This window comes from Anopheles merus, chromosome 3R (assembly GCF_017562075.2).
Source record: "Anopheles merus strain MAF chromosome 3R, AmerM5.1, whole genome shotgun sequence".
In the NCBI taxonomy this organism is placed as follows: domain Eukaryota; kingdom Metazoa; phylum Arthropoda; class Insecta; order Diptera; family Culicidae; genus Anopheles; species Anopheles merus.
Genome location: NC_054084.1, coordinates 37,730,195 through 37,749,879, shown reverse-complemented (window position 1 = coordinate 37,749,879; position 19,685 = coordinate 37,730,195). Strand labels below are relative to the sequence as shown.

The 19,685-nt window shown below is 40.2% G+C and overlaps 1 protein-coding gene across 8 annotated transcripts in view; it reads right to left on the bottom strand.

The window, feature by feature from the left end:
- Positions 1 to 1,499: 1,499 nt before the first annotated feature.
- The window catches only part of LOC121595989 (neural cell adhesion molecule 1-like), a 202,690-nt gene continuing 184,504 nt past the window's right edge, over positions 1,500 to 19,685 (bottom strand). For 7 of the 8 annotated variants that reach the window (XM_041920513.1, XM_041920507.1, XM_041920506.1 and 4 more), the window contains exons 17-19: positions 10,580 to 10,769; positions 10,332 to 10,393; positions 1,500 to 5,611 (exon numbers count right to left, since the gene is read on the bottom strand). In XM_041920513.1, coding sequence (XP_041776447.1) covers positions 5,126 to 5,611; positions 10,332 to 10,393; positions 10,580 to 10,769 — 738 coding nt within the window. In that variant the 3' untranslated portion in view covers positions 1,500 to 5,125. The remainder of the gene's footprint in view (positions 5,612 to 10,331; positions 10,394 to 10,579; positions 10,770 to 19,685) is intronic. The other variant, XM_041920514.1, reaches the window with a different exon arrangement.

Below are 19,685 nucleotides of genomic sequence, written 5' to 3'. Positions count from 1 at the left end.
GATCCGGAGTTTAATCCGGTTGTGATCCGGAGTCGGAGTCATATTTTGCGCACCGGAGTCGGAGTTGATCCATGACTCCGCTCCGGATTACCCATCACTAATCATGAACCCATACCGGCCCTGCAACCTATCATGAACCCGTACTGGTGCTGGAATCTATCATGAACTTATATCGGTCCTGGAATCTATTATGAACCCATACCGATACTAGAACTGCTCATGAACCCAAACCCGCCCTGGAACCTATCATGTACTTATACCGGTCCTGAAATTGATACCGGACTTAGAACTGACACTGAATCCATTCCAGTCCTGGAACTAGTCATGAATTCATATCAGTCCTGAAACTGAAAGTAAACCCATAAAGGACCTGGAACTGATACTGAACCCATACCGGTCCTGGAAGCGATGATGAAGCCATAGTGATCTAGAAATGTCTCTCAAATTAATTTATTTTGAAGAACTGTACCTGAAACTGTACTAGGAATAGTGTTAGGATGTTTAGTAGAATTTGTATAATGAGAAGTGTAAACATAAAAAATTCGCGTTACTTGAATTCGTGTAAAATAAGTATGGCGTAACTCGGGGAAAGGTTAATATTGATCACCAAATACAACATCATATTCTCATGAAGCGCCATTTGCTAAAAGCAGCTGTCCCATTTTGCCCCACGTGAAGCAATTATATATTCGTTGTTTAAACTATATAGAAAATTGCTAAAATTATTCTGTTTTCTTCAGATAAATATTATAGCAGTACCATATCATAAAAAAACCTTGACTGTTGTTTAATAATGGATTATAAAACTCAAATAGTTACAAAAAACACTTCATGGAATACATTTTGAGTTTTGGCATTTATCTGTCCCGTGAAAAAATGCGTAAATCAAGGATGTCCTTTTTGGCCTGCATCCCCATTTTGCACCCTTCTCTCCTACCCGTGACTAACCGCGGGAAACGGCAAGGAAACACCCTCGGCTGTGGTGCGATTGTTCAATGTGGGGGAAACCCTTGCGTATGTGTAGGGAACGGGAGAGTCGACGAAGGAACGCGTAGTGGCTAACGTTGTCAGCTGTCGCTGTCGGTTCGCTACTGCCCACACAATCCCTCCTGGGTGGCAAGTTTTTACCATTGCTTTGAAACGCGTCCGTGACTATTGTTGTTGATCATTCATGGACGCTGGGTTTTTTGGTCATTTTCCGACCGATTAGTGTAAAATTCCGCGTGTGTTATGCTTCGGCAAGCGGTAAAATGTGCTCCACGGTGTCCAGCTTGCGCTTCCGGTTGTTTGAGTTTGTATTAACGCTCTGGCGGTAAACGCTTACAAATGCACAGTAAATGACTTTTACTCATGAGTCTGCAATTGGTGAGGAAAAGCAGAAAAATTGAAAACGATAAAACACTACAAATAAAAAAAAACACACACTCTTTTAAAACGGCAATGTTGTTCTTTTTTATTACTTCCAAACGTTTGGATTGTTTATTGTTTTTTTCTTCTTCTGTTGTGTATTTCAAACTATCTGCTATGGTTGTTTCGTCTGTTACTGATCTTGTTTTTTACTCCCATTTTTTCAATCATATTTTTATGTCCATCTCCTGTTTTGTACAACAACATTACAATGTTTTGCTTTCTGTTTCCTCTTTTGTTTCCTCTTCTGTTTTTTTACCTTTGTTTTACCTTTTATCGCTGATGATTTATCGCTATCCCTCCGTTACGGTAACGTTTCTATAAATTAGAACAAATTTCCATTTCACGAACACATTTTACATATTCCATTTATGCGTTGCTAGTATGATTTTCTCTCTCTCTCACACACACACACACACACACAAACACTCTCTCTTTCTCTAGAACCTGCTAACTTTCTGTACAACTCCGGACTGAGCTTTTCAGTTTTGCCAGCGCTAGACGAAAGAAGGAGCAAAAAACGAGCAAGGAAACAGACATGTTTATAAAATCTAGCCATTATTTGCGGGACTGTGTACCTATCTGCCATTACGATTATGTAGAGGTTTTGTTTTATTTTGGTTTTAAAACGCCATGTAAAGTTTTCTTGTTTTTTTAACTACACTATTATTTACATTTTTTTCTCTATTCACTTTTTTTCGCAATCATACAGGGTGTCATGTACACGTGTGGTTGGGGGAAAAACACTCGTCCCTATATACAATTAGGTCGTTCTATTGTACTGCGATTACTACTACACCCGGAAACAACGCGAGAAAATGTGTGGTTTTGGATTGGTTTGGAGAAAGTCCCTACTGAAATCGGAGATATGTTGGGAGCACGTTTGTTACGAGGATTTAAAATCATTACCGTTACTGATATGGTTCTACGTATTGATGGATTATTGGAAAATGATCATACATGTTTGCGTGATATGTTTGAGAGGGCGGTTGGATTTTACTTAAAAAACGTTGGCACACAACTGTTGTGATATGGAGTGGAACAAATTATGCGAAATTCGTGGTAATTTGAGGCAGTTCCAGTGAGATTTGGCTACTAGCAAGCACCTCATCCTCATCAGCGCTCAGCACAAGAGCGCCCCGCTTCAATTGGACTACCTAGGTAAAATTGTGAGCGACCATGCGCCTCCATGGCGTATTTTATGGGTCTTTTTCTTGGTTTAAGTATTCTCCACTCAGCGTCATACGAAATAAAAGTGGTCAGCGCACGCTTTTTCCTAATTAAAACACTTCTCCTATACAAGGTTTTCTCTCTTCCATATACTCTATTACATTTACGTTAACATCAATGTTTTTAGTTGTTTGTCTTGTTTTTTGTTTCTATTACACACTCTTTTAGTTTTTTTTTTAATTAAATGCAACTCTCCGCATGTTTGGTAAGCATTTTACGAAGACTTTGATGTAACGTTTAATGTTCATTCCATGTTTAAAATGCAAATTGAACAGAAAAACTTAACGGGCATCTTAACGGTCAGTACCGAAGACGAACAATTCTCGGCAATGTTCACAGCTTACATTTCCTCTATTTCTCTCCCGGGGTTTTGTTTTTCCTTTGAGAAGTGTTACAAAAGTTGCTGCAAATTCTAGGTCACATGAAGGTTCAAACCGTTTTCAAGTATTGTTGTTTCTGCTTTTTTTGGTTACCATTTAACGTTTGATGTTTTGTAACGTTTTGTACCTCGGCTGGTACGGGGGTAAAGTAGTTCCATTGCGCTTTCATGTGAGCTTCCGTGCTTTGACACACTCCGATTGGACACATGCAACATAACGAGCAGATTGTTCACGTTAATTAACGAATGAAATGACTTTGACACATTACACAAAAACAAGACAGGAGAGTTTTTCATTTCACTAACAGTTAACTAGTTTCGGTACTCTTGTCTTTGCTTTCTTTTAGCACGAAATTCTTGTCTTTACTTTTTGATAACAAGCATGTTTAGCCTTTGTGCACTATGTTGGAAGGTATACAAAATAAACAATTGATTTGTCCTTTTGTTGAATTCATTTAGGGAGTTTTACTTTTTATGAATTTTAATAAAACCAGTAAAGTAATTTAATTAGTAATTCGTTTCAAGTAATTTAACATAAACATTTTTTTTTACAAATTGGGTCTTCCCATCAATGGACGCTCTGCAATGAACCTATAAAAGGTGGAACAAATTATCTAAAAAAATATCATATATTTATAATATTGAATAAAAATAATAAAAAAAACTAATACTTCTGATAGTTTGACAGTTTACATTAAATCTTTCAATTCTGTTACAATTATTCGAAGTTTTCTTATTATTTTTTGAAACTTATTCTTAGTTTAATTTTCAGTTTCCAAAATATTGTTTAAGTTTAATATTGTTATTTTTCTCGCATATTTTCATTTCACGTTTATGCTGAATATTTTTCGTTATTTAATAAAAAAAACTAATAAATAATTAATTTTATTATTATTTTAAATTTAACTAAACTAATTGTTTAACGCATGAAATAAGATTAAAAATTTGTGCACAAATGCTAAAGAAAAATATTACTATTGTTCATCATTGATTGTGTGCATGCATATGGATTTTTTTTTAATTGGGGCGAATTGTATCCACGGACGGCTACACCAGGGAACGTAAATTACAAACGTAAAAAAATATAATATAAGCTGTCAAAAATTCTGGACAAATAACAAATCTGTCAATAAAATTTAGGATTAAAACAATGTACGGTAATGTGACAGTAAATAAATACGAAAATGTTATTTTATTAATTAAATTAAATTAAATTATTTGAAGTATTTATTCGAGTCTGTAAAAACTATCCTGTCGAGAGGGTATATGAACTGTTTAAAGCATTAGCTACATATTTTCCGACTGTTGTTATGTTTATTACACACATTTTAAAATATTCTTTAAAATATGTTGTAATCATGTTTACCAAAAACACATACTTTTTCAAGAATATTTAGACTCCCAGTAAAAATCTCAAAATAGTGTACTGAGCTTTAATCAATGATCTGTGCTTCATGTCATGTGTTTTTCATGTAAAAAGTTGTGGTTCAATGAAATTCCGTCACCTTTTTCAAAGCACCAAATTGTATCAATTTGCAAGTAAATACCATCGGAAAAGGCCAAATGTAGGAATGTTTACAATTTTCGTATTTATTCAATGACACATTTGGTACCTAAGATAAGACCATAGCAGCGCATCAAACGAAGTATTAAATCAATTATTATACTATGATAAACTTAAATTATGTTGAAGAATTTGTTCTGTAATTTAAAGGATCCAATCATTGTTTTTTAGGGATTTTCACATTATTTATTTATTGTTCACATTGTTTTTGTCGGAAAGGAAGACTACCAACTCTGTACCAACTCTGCCGTTCATTGATCAATTTAGTTAGACATGTTTTTAGGTGTAGGTCTTTTCAATAACGATTCAAGATTTCATCAATGCAACCTGTTGCAAAGAGATACAACTCAAAGGCGTAAGCATCTTCTACAAACACCCAAAAAACAACACCCTCCTGGAAGTAGCCGCTCTCCGCCTTCACAAAAACACTTCCATCAGCCAGAATCGCCGTGTGCGCCGTGCCTTTACGCAAGCATCATTCTTGAGAAAATTTCCACTACCCGCGATGGCATGCCGGATGGCTGTGGTCTGTGGTCGCAGCAAAACTAAACGCAACTCTCGGGGACGCGCGTCGTCATTAGCATATTTTTGATGGTATGTACATTGATGTCATAATCGTTAGGATTAACTCCAGTGCCGGTGCTGCCGGCGGTCCCATTCGGCAGCAGGCTTGATTGATGATGGTTACCGACGAGCGTTTGGCCACTGCCCGCACTGCTGTACATTAGCGGGCCGCCAACACCGACCCCGTCCAAGCCGCCACTGTCGAGGGGATGTGACCCGGCCGGGCTGAGGTAGGCGCCCGCCAGCGTAGTGCCGGTCGTACCCGGTGCGGTGGGGCCACCGCCACCACCCGTCAATAGACCGCTGGGCGTGTAGTATGGACCTAATTTAATACTATCACCCGGTTGATTAACATTCGGGTGTAATTGATTCGTCGTCGCCGTCGTCGCTGTCGGTCCTAATGTCCCTGCCGCGGACGGTAACAGAAGCTCCGATGGTCGTATGTCATGGTTTGGATATCTGTCGTACTGTGACATAAACGGGCGAGAGAAATAGAGAGAAAGAGACAGAGTGAGAGAGAGAGAGAGAGAGAGAGAGAGAGAGAGAGAGAGAAAGAGAGCAAAAGTGTACAATTATTTAATTGATTTTTGATCTGGTAATTAATTTTCTGTTACGACAATAACATCGCAACAGTGGGTGCGAGTGGTTTGGAAATCTGTGCACTCGGGGGAATTTTCCTCGGGAAGATCCGCAAACGAACGAAGGATTTATTGCCGTAATGCTTTACAGCAGTTTATTCTGTACGTCTTGATGTTGAATGAAGTTTTGGTAACATAATACTTTAAACGAACAAAAATAGTTTCAAAATGGACCAGACAGCAATTAGTAGTGAAAGCCTTTTTTTCCGGTCTAGTAGTTGACGTCTCTGAACACAATACAAGAAACAGCGCCTTGCCGAGATCGTAATCATGGAGAGTACAAAAACACACAACCTTTGACTAAGCAACAGCATCCTTTCGAACGACAAGCTGTTAACAAGCCGCATTAAGAATTGCGGAGAAAGGGGGTTGAAAGCGTGGCCAGCTACAACGAGTGAGCCGAGAACATGAAAAGATAATTGACACCCGGCGACATCATCAGTCAGTGTGCAGTGTGTCCGGCCACCCGCCCGGAAGCATAGTCGGGTGGGCAAAGGTGCCAAAAAAGCACCCAAATGAACAGCCCCATTGGTGTTCCGAGGGCGATCTTTTTTGTTGTGGTTATTGTAAAGAAATGAGAGGAACACATTTCTGACACCCTGTGCAAAAAAAAAAAGAGTAAGCATAACAAGGGCGCCGGCTCTGGTTCGTTCGTTGATGAGGGTTGTTGTTCTGTCTAGAATGGAGAGTGTTGGTTTCTCTCGATGATTTGGGCAATTGAACAACTTCTCTGGTGCTGTTTACAGTTGTTTTTCTTTTACAGATTTCACAACAACAGCAACAACAACAACAACATCGACGACGACAAAGCCGACGACAACGTCGTCCAGCCTATTTTCCCACTTCCCGGACGCTCTTAGGTGGCTTTACACTCGTGCGATGCTTCCGTCGTGTACGGTGTAGGCTTACGTTGTTATCGACAATGGCTACGCTACGTTCTGGTGTTCTGGTGTGGCCAATGTTTGCATCGTGCAGCAGCATGCCGATACGTACTCGTATATATATATTGCCCAATGGTTGAAGTGAAAAGAAATATTTGAGCCCCGGATCGATTGTCTGCGAACATTGTCGTCTGTGTCTTGTGCGTGCTGGGAGGAGGGATACGGGCACGAAGGAAACGAATTTCAGCAATGTATTATTAATACGTGAAATTGAGCCAGCATGGAAAAGGCACTTTTATCGGTTTGTCAGCAAGTTAGTGGCAACGCATCAGCACGTTCCAGGCGGGTTCCAGACGGTGGCATGAGGACATATATTGTGCTTTGCAAGATGAAGCTTTAAAACGTTCCTCGTGCAAGGGAGTACTTACGATGATGGCTTATTGTTTGACACTGCATTTGCTATGGGAAAAGGTTTGGTAACAGAGTACCAGCGTCTTCGTTGCTGCAAATATTGATTCAAATATTGATAAACAACGGAATGAATTGATTGAAAATGAGGTGCAGGGGATGTACGGGTGAATGCTTTCAGTGTTGTGGATGCCTTTTATTTTGATACTTTCTGTGGGTGTGAGTTTACGAGCTGGTGGTTGTACACATTGAGACAAGCTGCTCATAAGGCTCTAGCTTGGTATTACAGGGTTTGCCAGCATAATAAACAACTGTTCGCTTGTTTATAACAATAGTCGTTTTGTATAGACACCGCTGCCTACCACTTGCTCACACGTCAGATGGTGTAAGCTACTCTGTCCAATTCAATAACACAATTTTCGCCTTCGATTGCACAACGGTCGGATTCGGCACGGTTTCTTGTGGTTCTTGTATAATTAACAAAATTAATGTTTTGAGTTATTGAAATGTATAGTTTATACTGCATATTGCTTGAATAAAAGAAACGTGTTTGAAAATGTTTGGTTTTTGCAAAATTTGTCCCATCAAAACAAACTGTGCCGAATCTGACAGTTGCTAATCGAAGGCGAAAATTGTGTTATTGAATTGGACAGAGTAGCTTACACCATCTGACGTGTGAGCAAGTGGTAGACAGCGGTGTCTATTCAAAACGACTATTGTTATAAACAAGTGGACAGTTGTTTATTACGCTGGTAAACCCTGTATCGATTGGTAGGGAATTAAATGACACGAAAGTAATGAAGGGGCTTAGCACATTCAATATTTGAATCTTGCACCAGCCTAAAAATGTACATCAACCACAAGAGATTCGCAGACTGTATTGTTGTATTATAATAGAAAATAATATCATTACTTGGTGTTTTTTTATATAGCTTATATCTTTGTGATGACTTCAAAGCTATCAAAGCTCAAACAAAGCTGTCAGCTTTGGTAGATTTTAGGAAATTATCGTTTTCAATAACAACCATTACCATATATTGATCATGATATGATAATGACCTTAAATGCAATGCGATACAACTTGACGATACAGGGTTTACCAGTCCAATAAACAACTGTCCACTTGTTTATAACAATAGTCGTTTTGAATAGACACCGCTGTCTACCACTTGCTCACACGTCAGATGGTGCCAGCTACTCTGTCCAATTCAATAACACAATTTTCGCCTTCGATTAGCAACTGTCAGATTCGGCACAGTTTGTTTTGTTGGGACAAATTTTGCAAAAACCAAACATTTTCAAACACGTTTATTTTATTCAAGCAATATGCAGTATAAACCATACATTTCAATAAATCAAAACATTAATTTTGTTAATTACACAACAACCATAATAAACCGTGCCGAATCCGGCCGTTGTGCAATCGAAGGCGAAAATTGTGTTATTGAATTGGACAGAGTAGCTTACACCATCTGACGTGTGAGCAAGTGGTAGACAGCGGTGTCAAAACGACTATTGTTATAAACAAGTGAACAGTGGTTTTATATGCTGGTAAACCCTGTATTGTTTGGATCTCTCGTGGTCTGTTGAATTGTTGAATTTTAAAGTTTTGGCCACAGCATGGCTGCTAAATTGTGCATAAGGATGGCGGCTGCTATTCGATCTTTATATAGTTTCAGTTCACCTCAAAGAACCTGTCACCAGTGGCGGATCTAACGGTAGGCGGACTAGGCGGTCGCCTGGGGCCCCGTAGGTCGCCATTATAGTATGCCGTATGGACAGAGTATTAGCGAGAAGGGCCTCCGGAAGGATGGCCGTTGGGGCCCCGAGGCTGGCGAATCATTTGCACATCCCCCCCCCCCGCCAGCAAAATTTAAAACCTGTGACTGATGATCGAAGGGGCCCCCGACGGCATTTAAAGTTTACTGTTCAATCTCCCAACAGCAAGTTTAGTGCCACTAACCCCACCCCCCCCCCCCCCGCCCCAACAACATTTACCATTTACAGAGAGCCTCCACTCGTCTTTCCTCCTAGGGCTCCCGATACCCTTAATCCACCACTGCCTGTCACGATGGTCAAAGCTGAGACTATATAGTAAGATTATAGTTCTAGCCATCGACTACGCCTCTTTGAGATGTACGTTGTCCATATAGGATTGTTCAAGCCTTCTTAGCCGCGTTGGAGATTCATCTACAACGTCGAACTTAGACAATCGTACCGACGTGCGGTGCATCAAGATCTGCAGGATCCGGTGTGGTGGTTTTGTTACACGCATGGAACCGGATCCGCCCGTAAAGTCTTTTTAAGCCATCCACAAGCAGTGACGGATTAATACGAAGCCTCAAGCGGTCTCTCAAATGTAGATCCAAAAAAAGTGTTGAGCGCGATGGACGATTGAGATATTCTCGACCGGAGGAAGATCGAGGTGTGGGTTTATTCGTAGAATTCGCGAAGAGAAGCGGCCGCTTAGTTTGCGTAGAGCTTGATTCGCCTCTGCCCACAAGGACCGTGGGTAGTGTGAGATAGCATTTAAACAAGATTTTTTTGTATATATAATTCATGTTATTAATATACCTATAAAAATAGAAAAAAGATTATTTAGGGCCGGTCTCGTAGTAAGTCGTCAACTCGCACGACTTAACAACATGCCCGTCATGAGTTTAAGCCCCAAATGAACCGTGCCCCATACGTCCACGTCCTGCCATGAGTGACCAAGTCACTGAAATTCGAAGCCCATTAGTGGTACATGCAGGCCTTAACCGACAAAGTTTGTTGTGCCAAAGAAGAAGAGTGTTTATTATCTAGCTGAAGTTGTAAAAAAGTCGAATGCTCTGTTCAATATCAATTCATGCTACCATATCACTTTACCAAGATAGTACATAACATTTGGACATCTAAACTCCTAAAAACCATATCCAATAATTGGGTTTTGGTGAGCCAATTATAATAAACTGGCCTCTAAATAAAACTTTTTGTGATGAGCTGTAAGAAACTGTAGTTTTGATTTTTTAAAAATATGAGTGTGACAATTTAATCCCAATTAATGAACATTTTAATCCTTTATTCGCGATCATATGAAACAAGTAAGTTGGATTTTCAAACTACTACCGACACTTAGAGGTCGATAAAAAAGAAGTACGAATGAACACCATTAACCACACTGGATCGTTAACCGTAAGGTAAAACTTTGTAAAAAGCATCACAGTCAGTGGAAAATACAATGTAACTCAGCGCGAAAAGCTTTTCCACGGCATACTTACAAAGTTCCCGTTTGGCCACTTGGAGGAGTTGAAGCTAACACTTTCTGAATCGTTCGACACTGCTGCACCGGGTACACGGGGTTGTGGAAGCGATTCCGGAGGAAAAAAATACGAAAGAAAGAGAGAGATTGAAAAAGAGCTGATGAGAAAAACCCATTCCAAAAAGCAAGCCAACAAGCAAGCATACTATTACGTTACTACAATCGCTGCAGCTTGATTGAAATAAATTTGTTTTAATCGAGCCTTACCGAACTGGGCGGGTATTACGTCGGGGTCCCGCTCGTCCTCCATCCCGTCCGGTGCGCCCAGCTTTTCGTCCCGCGATCGTCCATCGACGATCAGTCCGCATCCGGTTCCGGTTCCGCCGTAGCCACCGACGCCGCCGACGCCACCGCCACTGTTGCCCTGCTGCCAGCGAGGGCTTTGTTTGGCGGATTTCTGATGTTGGTTCGCCGTTGTTAGACGTGATGAAATATTATGCAATTCAACCAGCGCGCGAGCACACACACACACAAAAAGGATTGTGTTATCCGTGGGACCGGAAAGGAAGAGAAAAAATAGCCGTTGTAGAAGAAAAATCGCATTTAAACAGTGCAGCGGTGTAACAACAATTGGACTGAGGCGAAAGAAGTAAAATTCCGTTATTCTCGTGAAACAAGACTCAAGGCGGAAAAAGGGGCAAACAAAAAAACACTATAGCAAAACGAAGGAGTAGAAAAGATTGCAGTCAATTTTCCAACAGATTACCACAGCCAAACAATCAGCTAATTAATCTTATTGAAGAGAAGTTTTCACTGCACAGTTTTGGAAAGCGGGTTGAACCGGGAGAGCAAACACACAGTTGTGCTGAGGGAAAATGAAAAATTGGTAATTAATAGCACAGGAACTAGATAGAATGGTTTTTTGACTAGTTTTAGTGATTTGCTGGCTAATTAAAAATTTCATCAAGCTAGTTGTATGCATAACGACTAGTTGAGTACTTTCAAGATCAATGAGCTAGACAATGAGCTAGAGCTGTTTAAGTTTAAGTGCACTGTAGTATTTTCAAACTATTTGATTTCTATTACAATAGTTTTGCCTTTCAGTGTTACTATTTATGTAAATATATTTAAAATTTAAAAAAGGCTACGTCAAATTATATTTTCATCATGTATCATTTAATTCAGGATGGATTGATAGCGTCATGTTTTTTTTTAAATCTGGGAACACTACCATTTTGATATATCATCAGTCGAACCATAGTGTATACTCTCAGCACCTCACAAAAAATACCACTTTGGTCCCGAATATTTTATTTTTCCTGGAATTTCTGTTTCGTATTTCAATTTTAAGGAAAAGTTAAAGAAAACCCTTTTTAATTAAAGTGCATAATTACCATGCTCTAACTGAAGTAATTTTTCAGAAGTGATTACGGTGCAATTAAGTGAGTTGAAAATGTTTAATATTTCAGGCGTACCACTTTTCCAGCTAATAGAATGTAATGCATGGTTCGTATGTGATTTTATGGCACAGTGCGCGAACGTATTCAAAGTTAGTCCATGTAGCAAGGAGAAGCTTTTGTATATCCCTTCATCGCGCAAACCTCCTACGTTGTGCTTTTATGTTTTTTGACTATTTTTTTTTTACTTTATTGACACCGTTGCTCATGGTGTGTCGCTTCTTCTATCAATCGTACGATCTTTCCCGCTTTTCAAATCGGACCAATACATACAAACCAAAAACATTCAAATATACGCACAGTCCAATAACAAACGCAGTTACGTGAAACGCTGTTGAAATATTTCAATTACATAGACTATGGGTAACTATGATACACATTCCTAAACATCCCTAATAAACAGAATTGATGTTGTGGTACCAAGCAAACAGTTGACTATACCGTTGCATTTAGTAGAACTACAAAATTGAACAGCGTTATCAGAGGTTCTGATACTTTTGGCTCTCGTTTTGAACACTCTCGTACAGGGAGTGATACTTTTGGTGTGCTGCTGATAATGCTGAAGCTTTATTAATATTGTAAGACGCATTTTTGAACTATGAAATCATTTTAATTCCATTCCATTAGAATTATATATATCTATAAATTTGCTATAAAGGCACGGATACATTGTTAGTATATCTAGTGTCATTTCGATTTTCACTAAAGCATCAAAATGCTGAGCCGCTTCAGAAAATACGTTATTTTTCCTTTTTTTCAATTAAACCTTTTAAATGCTTTTATGTTGTAATTGATAGATTGATATATTGTGCACGTTTTTCAGAAATTTCCACGTAAAAATGAAATGAAAAAAAAACGCTTAATTTTAAGATCTGGCACTATCAATTCCTCAATGTCCAAAAAAAGCTTCCAGCTGCCGCTGCCAGATGAAAATCAAAATTAAACTAGCGATTACGAACAATGTTCCCGGGCCTTAAGATATATTTTTTAATAATATTTGGGTTGTCTTGTACAAATGGAGCAAGAGAACAACGCTCTTAATAGGGTGCCATAGATTCAATATACCATCTTAAAAGATTCAGAAATGTTACAGCCTTATCGCTGAAGCGCAAAAAGCGTCTATTCCCATGTGATGGAGTCCAAAAAGTGTGCCAAAAGGTCACACGAAGCATTAAACGCAGACAAAGTATTTGACGCATACGCGGAGATCGGTTGAGCACATTATTAAGGATAAAGCCGAACAACGTAGCTGCATCTATTTGATTACACAGGAAGGAGGCAACCACTAAGAATTATGTGTGTTTGTGGAGGATTGTGAAGGAGTCAAGGCGTCTAGGTTACTGAGCGAAACTCCAGTGTTGAGTAGCTCGAAAATGGTAAGAAATTGTATCATAGCTGTTAAGTTTAATTTATTGTGATATTCACGGATGTTCAGGTCAATCATATGTGTCAATCGACTTTGAGATCCCGTGTAAAACATTTATTAGGCAGGTAAAATTATTTCTTCTTCCTAATCCTTGCCCTTCAGAATGTAGTAACAAGACACCAGAAATATAATAGAAAGGCCGGATCATCTATTATAACCATGCATAACAGTTATATATAACCTCAAAGCAGCACTACATTGACAACCTATCCTTAACAGTTTTCTTGTTTCACAAGATTCCATTTATCGCGGAACTGTTGAAATGCTCGAATTTCATTCTGAAATAATTAATAACAAGAAACAGACCAAGTTTTCACTGCTCAAAGCCTACAACCACTTTGTGACCTTTCCACTTTTCCCTAGAACCACCCCAAAATAAAACACTACCTTTCATCAATTCATGCACCGTACAAGGAGGGTACGTGTAGGCTCAAATCAATTTCACTCTCATTATTTATTCGTTCCTTTTCCGAAGGCACGAAAAGCAGGGCGAAATAAAAAAAACAACACACACACACATTTAAATTGCCATTTTGCGCTCGTTTTAAAGCTCTCGCAAAGTCAAGAAGTTTGGACATCTTGTCTTGCACGGTTTCTGTGTTTCTGCCGCTTTTGTTTCGTCACTTAGCTGACAAGGTGACTGGGGCGCTCGATGTGGGGCGCCGTTGCTCATCCCCAGCCAGGCAAGTGGGCAAGGCGGCGAACGAACACAAGACGTACTTTCTATTGTTTAATGAACGAAACATCATTCAATTATAATGGGAGGCAAAGCGTGAATTACCGCCTGCTCACCCACCCCAAAAACAAAGTGGTTTTACGCCGGCTGGGTGGCAGCGGTTGGGTGAGTGTCAAAGTGAACGCTCCGGGCGGGTGGACACTTTTTTTTTCCAACGCCCTCCTTCCTGGCCACTGACACCACACTGATTATCGCGGCGTACAATAATAGATCCAGTCAGTACATGTCCGTCGAGCGAGTAATAAAATGGAAATAAAACATCGAACTGAAGCGGCCGGCCAGTGTAAGCATTTTTCATTGCCGTGGAAGTTGGAAAGCACAGAAACCTGTTTTTTGTTATATGAGATTTTTCTACTTGCTCTTCCATTTTTGCACATACCCGTCCCCGTTCGTGTATTTCGTGGCAGGGACAGGTTTGCGTGAAACAGAATTGCCCTCCGGGTAGCAGGAAAGTGAAAAACGAAGATTTAATTACGCTCGGAACAAGACGCAGGAAGGCGATTTTTTTCTTCTTTATACTAGCACTCGCTTCCACATTCCTGCGACACACTGGCAGGGGTGGCAAACAATGGTGGAGGAATTTTGAGCTTTTTTGCGTGCTCTTTCTCTCTCGTTCGCTCTCTCCTACAATTCAACCATCATAAAAAAGGCAGTTAGCACCAGCAGTGAATGCCAGCAAGTCCTTCCGGTTTGTTGTTTTCGGCTTACGATTGCTGTTCTTTAAAACCGTTCCGTCCGACCGGCGGACGGGTCGGACAGGAATGGAGGAACAGAAATTTCAGCAAACCATAATCTGGTTGGTGCAAAGCGGTAGAGTCTGTGTAGATAACGGCAGAAAGCAAAAGCAAAAAAACCAGAAAAAAACTACGGTGCAAAATTTACAACGAAGAAAACAATACCAAAGAAGCACACTGTACTGTAAAAGATAGAGCCCGGAGCGTGAGAGAGTGATAAGGAAGAGGGAAGGTTTTTTACTAGCTCGCTGTTCCGTTCCGATGGAGCCGCCCGGTGGCTGTGCCAAAACGGTTGGCGTTTGCTGGCGCTCCTGCGCTGGTGCTAATGGCTAGCGAAACAATGCCGAAATGGCTAAATTACGACAGCGTACGGCACGACGCAAACGCTTTGACGGCGGATTTTAATTGCATTTAATCTAATTTTCACCCCAACACCTTGCAGCAGCAGCAGCGGAAGGTAGTTGCGGCGATGGTATGGGAGGATTGCTGGTTCCTCACTGGATAATGCTGCTGCTGCAACGCGCATCGTTTCGTCAGGATTTTCGTACGCCCGTTTAGCTCGGAGCTTGATTTGCGAAGGGGTAAGAAGGCGTGCACGGTTCCCTCCGGGTGCCAGCAGGTTCGGAGAAAGTTTACCGTCCCCCGCCCAAACCAATACGCTGCGGGTTGGCGGCAAGAAACTACTGTTTCCGGATGCAGCTGCCCCCGGAGCTGACTGGTAAACAGTTGCAGTAACGGGTGCACGCGCGACCCGCCCGGAGGTGCATTGTATAGAAAGATGAAAAATGGTTTCTCATCCAATTAAGAGCGAACAACGGTTCTCCAGCGGTTCGTTACAAACGCGTGCACCGTACTCGTCTGACGGTCAGAAAGGAGAAAAATAAGGAGAAAACATGAAAACACCATCACTAAAACTCGATCGTTCGCAATGTTCTTGGTTTCTGGCGGAAAGGGGGTCGAGCAACGGCAGCTTTCTTCTTCTGCAGCTGCCCACATTAAACTGCTAAGCAGTCGGAAAGCAAGCATATTCCCATTGTGTGGGTTTTATTTTGCTTTTATTTCTGCTTCGCGGTACAACAACAACATTGAGCGGGAGAAAAAAGCAACACCAAAACACAAAAACTGCCCCGGATATGCAATGTGGCACCGGGAATGAATGATCCGCCGATCCGGAAAGGTGCAATAATGGGAAACGATTCGCGCGTTCCTCCCACCGTGCGGGCCAATTGCCATTCAACGTGAGTGCATTATCTCGTGCCGCCGGTGCAGCTAACGAACTGTGGATGCAGCTGTGCAGTGGTAGCAAAACACGCCGCTGCCTCACACACACCACTCCTGTGCCCTTGTGTTGTACGGGAATGGAGCTGGGGCGCCGGTTCGTAGTCATTATTCGCGATGGGCGAATGGGCGCTTTATCGTTCAGATCGTTACATTCGATTGAGCGTTTAGCTGCAAGAATGTAAAGTGAGCTCTTGGAGCAGTTTAAATGTGCTGTATTAATTGGAATGGTGCTTTTTTTAAACCAAGTGAATCGGTTACCTGCACAAAAATAATAGATTGTTTAGTGGCTAGGTTATAGGGCATATTTTTGAATTGTAGAATTTAAATTGTTATGACTTTTCGAAAGCTCTTATGATGGTAAGATTGCAATGTGTTTTTATTTCAATTGACAACTTTTCAGGTTTTGAATTTTAGGTGGTTTATTATAATAATTTCAAAAGTTTGAGATGAGAGTTTACGTTTAAGCACATATTGCTGGGGCATTTTAAAAGTTTTTAAAATAATTTTTCACGTTTGCAATTATTTCATTAATATACTTCGCGCAGCTTAGCAAATTTTGCGTTGGAGGTATATTAACAGAGAACATTGTCTGCTGTTCAATACTCCAACGGCATGAATAGCATGCTCCAACGACATCACTACGCCCACGTCCCTTGCTTAACATAGGGCGCAGCAGAACAACCTATGGCTCATCCGACCCCATTACTTTTATGAGCAGAGCATTTAACCAAGTCCACCAACTCTTTGGTTTGAATGAAACACTAATGTCGTGTAAAGAACGTCTATGCTCCAGTCTGTGATTAATGTATGCAACCTAAATTAAGTGCTAATTATTAATAATAATAATACTAAATTAATGGTAATAGTAATAATAAAAACAGACGCAAAATACCGCGTGACTCGAATTTCTGCTTAAGTCGAATCCATTAATTTCCAGCCAAAGTATCACTATTTTTTATGTAATTTAGCAAGTAGGGGGTGGTTTTAGCCGTTTAATTAATTATTTTATATGATTCTGACTAACTTTGGGGCCCTTTCCGTTAGAAATTCGTAGGCTGAAATTTCAGCCTGTCAGCTATTTTCATTGTATAGCAGTTTTCAAGCAGCTATTTAAGTCGGTTTAATATACAGGTGGGCTTATCCCAAGGTGTATGAATTTAGAAGGCTGATTTTTATCGCTTCTGCTTCTGAATGAAGATTTTAAGAGTGTTTTGAGTATTCGTCAAGCCTCCAGAAAGCTCGTTGGAGCAAAAGTTTTCACTCGTTCTGTCAAAAAGTGATATTCAAATTTGGTTATAAAAAAATGCTATGAGACCACCTGGACTACATACACTTTGATTCCAGATTTCACCACCTGGTCTCTTGAAAGCACCTTGGGATAAATGTAAACAAACCCGTGTTTTCGAGCAGGTACTCGAATGTAATTCTAGCTTTTAGGCTAAAATTTTCTTAACTGAAAATCGCAGGTTAGTGTTTTGTGTGGTTTTGTATGGAGTGTTTACATGATTTCAGCCTCCAACTGTCAAACTCCATACAAAAAACTGACTAGAATTTTGAAGGCCCCCTTTAACAGTTTTAATTCTTTTGAACCGGTTTTAAACAATCCATTAAAAGGGAAATTATTTGGCATTTTACAATTGATGTATCAAATCAGTACAATTTGCTCAAAGAACTGTCAAATTTAGAACACCATGTATCTCCAAATCCGCGTATAAGAGGTACCGTGTATCTCGGGGACTACCTGTATATTGATCACGTAATCAATTACTCAGTTAGAAGGAATATGGGGGATACTTTCACATCACTATTTCGCAATTTGAAAGGTAACATTTTCACGGAGATTCCAAAGCTTCTACTCAAAAGTGTAAAAGCTTCGAGTATATTAAAGTAATGCAATGAGTCAACAATCATTAAGTATCGTGCGCCTCCATATATTCTTAGGATATTTTTTATGTGAGCTTTCGGTCAAATAAGCCAGATTAAAAAAACAAAAAACAAAAAAAAAAACAAAAACCAAAACATTATCATACAAGGTCTACCGTTTATCGAAACATATCTGTGTAATTTTGTTTTTCTCACTCTTTAAGAGTGAGAGTTAGTTTTCAGTTGATACATTTTCCGTCACAATCATAGCTGCTTTACCTTCTATCCGTGATGGCCACAAAACTGAACCAAACTCGTTCAGAAGCGTGCGCGATCAAAGAACGTCACATCGAAAACCCTAGTGACTGTCAAGGCAGAGAACCGGTCAAACATCAAACCGGCGGCGTCTTATCGAGAATTTCTGGACCATCATGATGCAAAAGCTCTTCTTCTTCTTTTGGCTCAACAACCGATGTCGGTTAAGGCCTGCCGGTACCACTTGTGGGGTTGGCTTTCAGTGACTTATGGTTTACCCCTCCATAGCAGGATGGTGGCACGGTCCAATTGGGGCTTGAAACCATGATGGGCATGTTGTTAAGTCGTACGAGTTGACGACTGTACCACGAGACCGGATAAAAGCTCTACTCCAACAATTTTGTCACTAAAACTGGGAGAGAAATTGATAAAAATCGAAGATAGAATTTTAAAACATGCCTACAAGCATGTCTTCGTCCGTCATGGCAAAAATTCTCGATAACTGACGGAAGGTTGTGTGCTAGATTGTAGATTATAATTAAGGGAAGTTTATGAATAGCTGTTATCTGTATTAGTTCCATTTCTATAGCCGTTGGAATAAAAGTAATTCGTTTTAAATGAAAACGTTAGTAATACATGTTCAGATAATTTTCTTAAAAATAATGAAACCAAAATCTAAAACTAAATCTGCTTGGAAGTGTCATTATTATACATTATTGTATCTATTGCACCCTGATTGAGAGTGTGACTGATTGAACAGCAATCACAGAGCAAAATCATCGCAGAGCTGGTTTGCGTTATCATCGAGAATGAAAACCATTTCTTATGGAATGAAAATGTTTTTGGCTTATTGAAACAAAGGCAAACAGCAAACAGCAAATCAATTGATTTCTCTCGCTTCTTAAACATATCAAGCAAAGTCGATCAAATATACATTTCGGGCGTCAGTGCATGGTTTCAACCAGTATCAGTCCAGGCGGGTTGATTGAAAGATACGTCACCAACGCGATATCTAACGCATCCGATCGAACGGTTTGCGTATTTAGTGCTGTTGTTGTGATGTCTTTCCCATTGTTGCCCTCTTGCGCATAGAACAAGAAAGGAAAAGAGAAATCATTTCATGCTGCTACCCTTAATGCGACGTCGATGACGAAAGAAGATTTCTTGAGCGAGTATGTGTGTCAAGATAAAGGAACAAACAACGTAAAACAGCCTTTACCCTTTTGAAGCAGTTACACTACATGGCCCCGACAGTACGGCTAGAAGCCAGGTAGCAACACAATCACTCAGCGCTGTCCTTTGTTTGTATCGGGTTTCATGTTATTCTGACTTCTTTCATACACCTTCGAGCACACGGGAGCAGTTGGAAGATGTGAAAAACAAGATAGGAAATGACACAATCACACGAATTTAGCGCCTTGTGCCGGGGCGGAGACGGGACTGTTTGACCTGGCAGACAATGCGGGCGGGAAAGATGAGCGACAAACCAGCAGTTCCAGTTTCCGCTTCGTTCCAGAAGCAGAGAAGGCAAAAAATGTATCGCAAAATCACTGTTTGATGTTTTACATACGATCTCATTGTACGTGAGCGTTGTGCAGCGCAACGGAAAACGAGCAAATAT